This window comes from Tursiops truncatus, chromosome 10 (genome assembly GCF_011762595.2).
Source record: "Tursiops truncatus isolate mTurTru1 chromosome 10, mTurTru1.mat.Y, whole genome shotgun sequence".
Classification (NCBI taxonomy): Eukaryota; Metazoa; Chordata; class Mammalia; order Artiodactyla; family Delphinidae; genus Tursiops; species Tursiops truncatus.
Window position 1 is genome coordinate 71187712 of NC_047043.1, and position 12147 is coordinate 71199858.

At 36.7% G+C, this 12147-nt stretch overlaps 1 protein-coding gene across 1 annotated transcript in view; it reads right to left on the reverse strand.

The window, feature by feature from the left end:
- DNAH12 (dynein axonemal heavy chain 12) overlaps positions 1–12147 on the reverse strand; it is a 229604-nt gene that overhangs the window by 123670 nt on the left and 93787 nt on the right. Inside the window, exons 19-21 of the mRNA XM_073811265.1 lie at positions 8104–8289; positions 7279–7479; positions 4147–4341 (exon numbers count right to left, since the gene is read on the reverse strand). Of these exons, the coding sequence (XP_073667366.1) occupies positions 4147–4341; positions 7279–7479; positions 8104–8289 (582 nt within the window). The remainder of the gene's footprint in view (positions 1–4146; positions 4342–7278; positions 7480–8103; positions 8290–12147) is intronic.

Genomic DNA, 12147 nt, shown 5'->3' on the forward strand with positions numbered 1-12147 from the left:
CATGAGCTAAGTCCAGTCTGCTACCAGTTTCTTTTTTGTTGCTGTTGTTTTTCAGCTTTTATGAGGTATAATTGACAAATAAAAATTGTATATATTTAAGACATATAACTTGATGCTTTGATATTTGTATACACTGTGCTGCCACTGTTTTTTTAATGTTTATTTATTTATTTATTTCTTATCAGTCATCCATTTTATTTATTTATTATTATTATTATTTTGCTATACGCGGGCCTCTCACTGTTGTGGCCTCTCCCGTTGCGGAGCACAGGCTCTGGACGCGCAGGCTCAGCGGCTATGGCTCACGGGCCCAGCTGCTTCACGGCATGTGGGATCTTCCCGGACCGGGGCACAAACCCGCATCCCCTGCATCGGCAGGCGGACTCTCAACCACTGCGCCACCAGGGAAGCCCTCCCTCTTTTTCTTGATGAGCCTGGCTAATGGTTTATCAATTTTGTTTATCTTCTCAAAGAACCAGCTTTTAGTTTTATTGATCTTTGCTATTGTTTTCTTTGTTTCTGTTTCATTTATGTCTGCTCTGATCTTTATGATTTCTTTCCTTCCGCTAACTTTGGGTTTTGTTTGGTCTTCTTTCTCTAGTCCCTTTAGGTGTAAGGTTAGATTGCTTATTTGAGATTTTTCTTGTTTCTTGTGATAGGCTTGTATAGCTATAAACTTCCCTGTTAGAACTGCTTTTGCTGCATCCCATAGGTTTTGGATCATCGTGTTTTCATTGTCATTTGTCTCTAGGTTTTGTTTTGTTTTTTGGTACGTGGGCCTCTCACTGTTGCAGCCTCTCCCGTTGAGGAGCTCTGGTCGTGCAGGCTCAGTGGCCATGGCTCACGGGCCCAGCCACTCCACGGCATGTGGGATCCTCCCGGACCGGGGCATGAACCTGTGTCCCCTGCAATGGCAGGTGGACTCTCAACCACTGTATCACCAGGGAAGCCCACTAGGTATTTTCTGATTTCCTCTTTGATTTCTTTAGTGATCTCTTGGTTATTTAGTAACATATTGTTTAGCCTCCATGTGTCTGTGTTTTTTTCATTTTTTTCCCTGTCATTGATTTCTAATCTCATAGCGTTGTGGTCAGAAAAGATGCTTGATATGATTTCAATTTTCTTAAATTTACTGAGGCTTGACTTGTGACCCAAGATGTGATCTATCCTGGAGAATGTTCATTCGCACTTGAGAAGAAAGTGTAATCTGCTGTTTTTGGATGGAATGTCCTATAAATATCAATTCAATCTATCTGGTCTACTGTGTCATTTAAAGCTTGTGTTTCCTTTTTAATTTTCTGTTTGGATGATCTGTCCATTGGTCTAAGTGAGGTATTAAAGTCCCCCACTATTTTTTTTAAAGTCCCCCACTATTGTTGTGTTACTGTTGATTTCCTCTTTTAGAGCTCTAGGCAGTTGCCTTATGTATTGAGGTGCTCCTGTGTTGGGTGCATATATATTTATAATTGTTATATCTTCTTCTTGGATTGATCCCTTGATCATTATGTAGTGTTCTTCCTTGTCTCTTGTAACATTCTTTATTTTAAAGTCTATTTTATCCGATATGAGTATTGCTACTCTAGCTTTCTTTTGATTTCCACTTGCATGGAATATCTTTTTCCATCCCCTCACTTTCAGTCTGTATGTGTCCCTAGGCCTGAAGTTGGTCTCTTGTAGACAGCATATATATGGGTCTTGTTTTTTATCCATTCAGCAAGCATGTGTGTTTTGGTTGGAGCATTTAATCCATTCACATTTAAGATAATTATTGATATGTATGTTCCTATTACCATTTTCTTAATTTTGGGGGTTTGTTTTTGTAGGTCCTTTCCTTCTCTTGTGTTTCCCACTTAGAGAAGTTCCTTTAGCATTTGTTGTAGAGCTGGTTTGATGGTGCTGAATTCCCTTAGCTTTTGCTTGTCTTTAAAGCTATTGATTTCTCTGTCGAATCTGAATGAGATCCTTGCTGGGAACAGTAATCTTGGTTGTAGGTTCTTCCCTTTCATCACTTTAAGTATATCATGCCACTCCCTTCTGGCTTGTAGAGTTTCTGCTGAGAAGTCAGCTGTTAACCTTATGGGAGTTCCCTTGTATGTTATTTGTCATTTTTCCCTTGCTGCTTTCAATAATTTTTCTTTGTCTTTATTTTTTGCCAATTTGATTACTATGTGTCTCAGTGTGTTTCTCCTTAGGTTTATCCTGTATGGGACTCTCTGTGCTTCCTGGACTTGGGTGGCTATTTCCTTTTCCATGTTAAGGAAGTTTACGACTATAATCTCTTCAAATATTTTCTGGGGTCCTTTCTCTGTTCTCCCTCTGGGACCCCTATAATGTGAATGTTGTTGCATTTAATGTTGTCCCAGAAGTCTCTTAGGCTGTCTTCATTGCTTTTCATTCTTTTTTCTTTATTCTGTTCTGCAGCAGTGAATTCCACCATTCTGTCTTCCAGGTCACTTATCCATTCTTCTGCCTCAGTTATTCTGTTATTGATTCCTTCTAGTGTATTTTTCATTTCAGTTATGTATTGTTCATCTCTGTTTCTTTGTTCTTTAATTCTTCTAGATCTTTGTTATACATTTCTTGCATCTTCTCGATCTTTGCCTCCATTCTTTTTCTGAGGTCCTGGATCATCTTCACTATCATTATTCTGAATTCTTTTTCTGGAAGGTTGCCTATCTCCATTTTCATTTAGTTGTTTTTCTGGGGTTTTATCTTGTTCCTTCATCTGTTACATAGCCCTTCTGCCTTTTCATCTTGTCTATCTTTCTGTGAATGTGGTTTTTGTTCCACAGGCTGCAGGATTGTAGCTCTTCTTGCTTCTGCGTGCTGCCAGTTTTTACATGGCCATCAAGCTAAGAATTATTTTTACACTCTTAAAAGGTTCAAAAATTAAAAGAAGAATAACATTTCATGGTACATGAAAATGTCAGTTGTCCATAAACAGTTTTGATGTAGCATGGACATATCCATTCAGTTACATATTGTCTTTGGCTGCCTTCTTACTACAACAACAGCAGAATTGAGTAGTTACGAAAAGCACTGTACCTCTCACAAAGCCTAAAATATTTACCATGTCGCCCTTTGCAGGAAAAAACTGCTGACTTCTGTTCTATAAGAAATAATGTCTTACAAAGGTTCTAAAGTCAACATGTAAGGGAAATCCTTGCAACTCATAAATTTCAGTACTATTGACTCTCAACAGTTCAGCACAGCTAGTTTTTCTTTTTTTTTTTTTCTTTTCTTTTTGGCTGCATTGGGTCTTCATTGTTGTGTGTGGGTGGTGAGCAGGAGATCCTCTTGTTGTGGAACTCAGGCTCTAGGTGCGTGGGCTTCAGTAGTTGTGGCTCGCAGGCTCTATAGTGCAGGCTCAGTAGTTGTGGTGCACGGGCTTAACTGCTCTGCAGCATATAGGATCTTCCTGGACCAGGGATCCAACCCATGTCCCCTACATTGGCAGGCAGATTCTTAACCACTGTGCCACCAGGGAAGTCCCCAGCACAGCTACTTTTTCATCCAGCATTGAAACAAATCGTTATTTCTTAAGTTGAATACCAGATTAAAAAGTGGATATATATATCTATGAACTTTGTATACTATGTGTATGAAAAATACATGGTCTGTCTTTCAACATTAAAATCGCACTCAACAAGGTGCTATACTCACTAGGAGAGAGACATAGCAAGTGAAACCAACTGAGAGAATTGCTGACTCTTTTTCCCATCACCCCCAAGCATATAGAGTCATTGAGTAGAAACTCAGGTGAATCACATGCACTACTCATTCGTTTGTATTCATTCTCTTTCTGTCTGTCTCTGTCTCTCTCTCCCACCCTCTTGCTTTCTTCATTTTATTTTATTTTACTATTTATTTTTATAAGAGGGATCACTGAGTATACATAGTAGAAGCCAAGTGAGTTAAATGAATGTTTGAAGCAGCTCCACTATACATATTAAAGAGTTATGAGTAGTGTAGCTTATGAATTGAAAAGTAAAATTATCTATGCTTTCTTATATTTTTCTGAGCTCTCCAGTTTGTATACAATGAGCAGGTTTTATTTTTGTACTTGGAAAAAAAGCCAAATGCTTTCTGTAATAGCCAAAAATAAAGATTCCCCTTTATTTGAAACAGAGAAAAGAAACACTTCACCTTTGGATCTTTTGCACAAAACTTCATGATATCTCTCCAATGTCTGTCTACTGTCTGAAACTGACGCCCTTCTTCTGGCATCTGTTGCATGATATCCTCAGAACAAAAAATGGGCTCCAAGTACAGCCAATGAGCTTGTACTTTTAACCATTCATCAATTGTTTCTTGTATTCGAATCAAACGGTCCTCCCAGGCCTTAATGAAAAGCATAGTATTCTAAGTTCCAGTTATTAAAGAAAACCCATAAATTATAGCAAGGAATATGTATTTTAAATTTATTATTATTTTTGAATCAATGCAAAACAGCTCATAGTCACTTATAGTGTCTCACATGGGCTTTGAAAAGCTCTAGGAGGTCTGAAGTTTTCCTAAATCATTGGAACTCACAATTGCAAATGACTGTAGTTATTTAGACCAATTTCCTAATCTCTAGGTGAACTGTCCCATGTCCAAAAAGCATACAGGAATACATCCTGCTCTACACCAGTAGCTATCAACCTAGGGGCTATTTTGCCCCCACCCCAAAGGACATTTGACAATGTCTGGAGGCATTTTCATTTGTCACAACTGGTGGGGTGAGATTTCTACTAATATCTAGTGGATAGAGGCCGTGGACACTGCTAAACTTCCTACAATACACAGGACAGCCCCCACAACAAAGAATTATCTAGCCCCAAATGTCATTAGAACCAGGTTGAGAAACCGTGCTGTACATCAATGCATTTGGGGGAAAAAGTCTTCCTTATTGTCACAGATCTCCTAGAATCCATAAGGTATTTCATTAGCCAAAGATCATTCATATAAGCTCTTTGTTTCTTAAATATATGGCCTAAGGTCCTATATATCAAGAGATTGGCCTCATATTTTTGTTTTAAAAGCTCTAAGAGAGGTTTCAAACTTGTATTGTAAATTCTCCTTTGTTAAACAAGAAATATCTGCAAAAGCATAACTTCTTACCAGGAAAGGGTAGGTCAGCCTGATTCAAGGGAAAATGTGCAGCTTCATGTCTTTTTGGAAGAACACAACTGTTTGTCTTCTCCAAATATTGAAAGCCAAGGTGTCCTATAAATACACTCTTTATGCTTAAATTAAAATCAAACTGCCTTTTATGAATTCCAGATTTGTCATTTATTAGCTGTGTGAACTTGGGTAACTTACCTATCCCTCTATGCCTTGGTTCCCTTAACTATGACTACTGATAATAACAGTGCCTACCTTGAGGGTCTGCTATGGGGATTAAATGGGTTAATAAATGTAAAACCCCTAGAGTAGTATCTGGCACACATTTAGAAGTCAATAAATATCAGGGGAAAAATCCACTTGTTGTTGATCTTTTCCCCATTTTATATAGTCTCCAGTTTGAATTTTGATACTACCTATAAAACTATTAGTTATTATAATTTATTTGCTTTGTGTACTTACCCACATCAACTATAAGGACATTAAATAATCTTACAGTCTCAAATATCATTTGTTTTTGTCAAGTGGACAATATTTCATTAATTATTCTAAAAGACCCTCAAGTTATTTGTTCCCAAATATAAAGTATAGTATACAGAACTTCACTACAAGTTATGAGAATATAGCATGAACTGTTGGTAGGAATGTAAATTGATACAGAAGAGTATGGAGGTTCCTTAAAAAACTAAAAGTAGAACTACCATACGACCCAGAAATCCCACTACTGGGCATATACCCTGAGAAAACCACAATTCAAAAAGAGTCATGTACCACAGTATTCATTGCAGCTCTATTTACAATAGCCAGGACATGGAAGCAACCTCAGTGTCCACTGACAAATGAATGTGTAAAGAAGATGTGGCACATATATACAATGGAATATTACTCAGCCATAAAAAGAAATGAAACTGAGTTTTTTGTAGTGAGGTGGATGGACCTAGAGACTGTCATACAGAGTGAAGTAAGTCAGAAAGAGAAAAACAAATACCGTATGCTAACACATATATATGGAATCAAAAAAAAAAAAAGAAAAGAAAAAATGATTCTGAAGAACCCAGGGGCAGGACAGGAATAAAGACACAGAGGTAGAGAATGGACTTGAGGACACAGGGAGGGGGAACGGTAAGCTGGGATGAAGTGAGAGAGTGGCATGGACATATATACACTATTAAATGTAAAACAGGTAGCTAGTGGGAAACAGCCACATAGCACAGGGAGTTTTGTGCTTTGTGTCCACCTAGAGGGATGGAATAGGGAGGGTGGGAGGGAGATGCAAGAGGGAGGAGATATGGGAACATATGTATATATATAACTGATTCATTTTGTTGTAAAGCAGAAACTAACACACCATTGTAAAGCAATTATAATCCAATAAAGATGTTTAAAAAAAAGAAAGAAGATTAGCATCAACTTGAAACAATCTTTAAATGAGAATTTATTCATTGCCCTTTGAAGAAAATATTTCTTTTAATTCAGAGTGTAAAATTCATGTTTTGTCTTATCAGCTATTGAATTGTATAAAGAAAATAAGAAGTGTCCAAAGTCTATTTTGTTTTATAATATAACACTCCTGCATAAACTCAAAATTATTATATTCGTTCTTTCACTTTAATACCATTTCCTTATAGCACCACCGTGTTGAAAATTTATTTCTTCTTTTCTCCTCCATGTTCAACACCATTTTCCTGCCCCACATCCACTAAATAATGACAGCAGATATTCTTTAACTGCTCAGCCAACCATTCTGAACAATTATATTTATTAAAATAACCAGATTGATTTTCTGCCTATAAGAAAAGATATTTTGAAAACTTTATGCTTCTCGGTCAAAGCTTATGTCAATAAAATACTCAATAAAGTGAAAAAAAAAAGAATATAGCATGAAACAGGGTCTAGGCTGTCTACAGTTAGATTAAATGATACAGTTTTCCTTCCAAATCTATCACTGTCATTGGAGAAGATTTTTCTTAATAAAAATATAATTTGTTCTTTTAAAAATCATTACAGTTAATGGCTCATCTGTTCTATATATTTTCACATTAATTTTAAGTTATCTATTTCTATATTTCACCAAAGCCATCCAACAAACTGACTTATTTTCACAAGAGCATATATGTAATAAGATTGCAGTTTTTATAAATGACCAGGAGTTGACTATCATATTTAACATACCTTGATCTCCTTTTCAAATGGTTTGATGAAAGGTGAGCTTCTCATTGTCTGTGTTTTTATAATTTGATCATCAAGGAGAGCCTGAATCTCGTCTACTGAAGAAAGAATACAGACTCCGGTATCACGATATAGACTTATATGAAAAGCAATATCATCCCAAGTTCGCATCATTGTATGCATGGATTTCTCTAATGAAAATTCCTAAATGAGAAAAAGAAGAAAGAATTTGGTGCATTACACAGCAATTTTTGTAAGGTAATCTGCAACTGTCTGTAAGTTAGAAATGTTTTAAAACAATTAAAAAATTCCTATGGAAAATGACAATGTAGTTTTTAAAAATTCACTTGCTCTGAAAACTACTGCTGTCAGTATTAAAACAGACAGCAGAATGAAAGACCTGATGGATTTTCCCTGAAGTGGCTTTTCTGCAGTCTATAGTCTGAAGATGTTTTCAGTGTATTCTGAGAACACTAGATGGCCTCACTTACTCTGCTAGAATACACACACATCACATGCCACACACACATGCATCTATTTCCATTCTTAATGGAACAATTATATATCAAGACTAGCATATCATCCATGCATATCAGAATGTGGCAGAATTAACAAGAGGTCAAAGGAACCATTTCTACTCTGGATTCAGGACAAGGAAATCATAGAGAAGCAGACACTTTGTGGGGAAAAATAAGAGTGGTCTTCCACCACTTTACCCCATCTCCTCCCACTGCTAGCGAGTACTATACATTCAACCACAACAAAAACTATGATTATATGATTAACAAACTCATCAAATAAAGTATTTCAGTTGATCTTCATATTTACCTTGCTTGCACCCGCACTTATAACTTCAAATTTTTCCAAGTATGGTGTAAGGTTTAATTTTAAAACTTTCCTCATTGTAGTTCCAGAGTCTGGAGTTAAATCATAGCCTACAATTTCTGATAACTGCTTCCAGTGACGTGTTCTCATTCCTGGATTGCATAGGATGGAGACAGTAGGGATGTATTCCTAATGGTGAAAATAGAAACAATAATGAGTCACTCATTTGAATTCCATACACATACACTTGAAATTAGGTAATATACTTAATGAGTCCAATCAAAATCCCAATTAGATTTGGAAGGGGAGAAAAAGTAACAAAATTATTCTAAAGTTCATCTGCACAAATAAACATGTAGAAATAGCCAGGAAAACTATGAGAGTAAGAAAAAGGGGGGATATAAATGTTCTATAAGATATTAAAGTACATGAGAAAACTACAGTAATTAAAACTGTCATATTATTATTATGGAAATACAAAGTTAAGTTTATTCTATATATTATATGGAGAAAAATACAGTATAACACAACATAATACAATATATAGTTATAAATACACACACAAAACATAAATGGGAAAAAGCCTGCAACAAAATGCCAAAATGTAACTGTTTGGAAATAAAAATTAAATATTCAGCAAAAACACTTAGTTCATCACTTTTGATACTGACATTAGAACACTTCCTTTAAAATCAGGAACAAGATAAGCATACCCATTATTAATACTTCTAATCAACACTATATTGAGTGTCTCAGCCACTGAGATAATATAAATAAATAAAAGATATGGGGGAGGAGGGGGATCAAGATGCCAGTTGCAAGACCCTGAATTCACCTCCTCCTATGAGCACAGCACCAAATTACAACTACTTTATACAGCAACTATGTATGAGAATGACCTGAAGAGTAGCAGAAAAGATTTTCCACAATGACAGATATAAAGAAGGAGTGACAATAAGATGGGTAGGGGAATGGAGATGCAATCTTGTCAGGAGCCAAACTCTAAGGTTGGTGACACACAAATGAAAAGGACATCACCACTGCAGAGGTCCTCTCCGAGGAGCAAGGGGTCTGAGACCCATGTTGGCCTTCCCATCCTGGAGGTCTTGCACTGGGAAGACAAGCCCCCAGAACGTCTGGCTTTGAAAAACAGTGGGGATTCCATTCAGGAGAGATGGAGGGCTGTAGGAAAAAGACTCCACTCTTAAAGGGCACAGGCAAAATCTCACACGGTCCAAGTCCCAGCAAAAAGGCAGTAGTTTGAAAGTCACCTGTGTCAGACCCACTTGCTGATCTTGGAGAGACTACCAGAGAGGCAGGAGGCCTCTGGGATTCCCCCTGTGGATGAAGATGCTGGTGGCAGCCATTTTGGGGATCTTGTTCTATTTGACTGACTCCAGCACTGGCAAGCACCACTTAGAAATCCTCCCTCTAGCCTATTAGTGCTGGGGGTTTGCCCTGTGCACCAGAGGGCCCACAGCAATTCTGCACCACCAGGCCACATAGTCAAATGCACAGGGATCCTGCCCCACCCACCTGTGGTCCCAAAGAGGGTGCACTGCCCAGCTACACAGTCAGCCTCACCAGGAGACTGCCCTGCCCACCAGGGCACCCACAACAACTGCATGAGTCAGAGCATCACAGCCAGACAGGCCAAGGGCCAGCCCCACCAACCAATATGCCCTCAACAGTTAGCTCTTCCACAACACAGGGAGCATGCAGCATGAATAGAGGACACCCCTGGAGCATAAAGTCTAGTAGCCAGGAGGGAGTGCGCTGCTGAGCTCATAGGATGTCTCCTATATAATGTCACTTCTCCAAGATCAAGAGACATAACAGTCCTATCCAATATATAGAAATAAACATAGGGAATTAGGTAAAATGAGGAGGCAAGAGGAATATGTTCCAAACAAAGGAACAAGACAAAAGCTCAGAAAAATAACTAAATTAAATGTAAATAAGCAATCTACTCAATAAAGAGTTCAAGGTAATAATCATAAAGATGCTCACTGAACTCAGAAGAATGGATGAACACAGAATTTTAACTAAGAGTTAGAAAATATAAAGAAGAACAAATCAGAGCTGAATAATACATTAACTGAAATGAAAAATACACTAGAAGGAATCTACAGCAGATAGAATAATATAGAAGAAAGGATCAGTGATCTGGAGGACAGAGTGGTAGACATAATCCAAGCTGAACAGAAAAAAAGAAAAAAGAATTTTAAAAAATGAGGATAGTTTAAGAGACTTCTGAGACAATATCAGGTGTACTCACTTTCATGTTATAGGGGTCCCAGAAGGGGAAAATTGAGAGAAAGGAGCAGAGAACCTACCTGAGGAAACATTAGCTGAAAACTTCCCTAACCTAGAGAAGGAAACAAACATCCTGCTCTAGGAAGCACAGAGAATCCCAAACAAGATGAACCTAAACAGGTACCCACTGAGACACATTATAATTAAAATGACAAAAATTAAAGATAAAGAGAGAACCTGAAAAGCAGCAAGAGAAAAGCAACTAGTTATGTACTGTATAAGGGAACTCCCATAAAACTATCAGCAGACTTTTCAGCAGGAACTTTGCAGGCCAGAAGGAAGTGGAACAATATATTCAAAATGATGAAAGGAAAAAACTACAACCAAGAATACTTTACCTGGCAAGGTTATCTTTCAGATTTATCTTTATCTCTGAAGGAGAGACAAAGAGTTTTACAGATAAGCAAAAAGCAAAAAGAGTTTATCACCATCAAACAGACCTTACAAGAAGTGTTAAAGGGACTTCTTAAAGGAAAAGGAAGAGGCCAAAACCAGAAATTAAAAAATATGAAAGGAAAAATCTCACTGGTAAAGGCAAACATAGAGTAAAAATAGTGGATCAACCACTTATAAATCTAGTAGGAATGTTAAAAGACAAAAGTAGTAAAAATCATCTATATCCACAATAGTAGTTATGGCAAAAATTAAAAGATGTAAAATATGATATCAAAAGCATAAAACATTTGGAGGGTTAGTAAAAATGTAAGGTGTTCAAACTTAAGAAATCAACTTAAAATAGACACCTATTTGTTGTTATATATGAACTTCCTGGTAACCACAAACCAAAAACATATAACAGATACACACAAAAAGAGAGAATCATTGGGTCACCAAAAAACTCAAGTAGAAAATTTAAAAATACCTTGAGACAAATGAAAACATAACATTCCAAAATCTATGGGACACAGTAAAAGCAGTTCTAAGAGGAAAGGTTATAGCAAACAAGCCCACCTCAGGAAATAAGAAAATTCTCAAACAATCTAACCTTACCCTGAAGGAACTAGGAGAAGAAAAACAAACAAAACCCAAAGATAGTAGAAGGAAGGAAATAATAAAGACCAGAGTGGAAATAAATAAAATAGAAACTAAAAAGAAAAGATCAGTGAAACTAGGAGCTGGTACTTTTAAAAGATATACAAAATTGATAAACCTTTAACCAGACTCATTAAGAAAAATAAAAAAGAGGGCCAAATAAATAAAATCAGAAAGAGAAGTTACAACTGACACCATTGAAATACAAAGGATCATAAGAGACGACACAAAAAATTATACACCACTAAAATAAACAACCTAGAAAAAAATTAATAAATTCCTAGAAATGTAAAATCTTCCAAGACTGAATCAGGAAAAAACAGAAAATACAAATAGACTGATTACCAGGAATGAAATTGAATTAATAATAAAAAATGCCTAAAAAACAAAAGTCCAGGCCAGATGGCTTCACAGGTGAATTCTATCAAACAGTTAAAGAAGGACTGCCTTTGCTGAAACTATTCCAAAAAATTTGCTGAGAAAGGAATGCTTCCAAATTCATACTACAAGATCAGCACCACCTGGATACCAAAATCAAAGACAACACAAAAAAAGAAAATTATAGGCAAACATCACTGATAAACATAGATGCAAAAATCCTCAACAAAATATTAGCAAACTGAATTCAGCAATTAATTAAAAGAATCATACATCATGATCAAGTGGGATTTATCCCAAGGATGCATAGATGGTTCAATA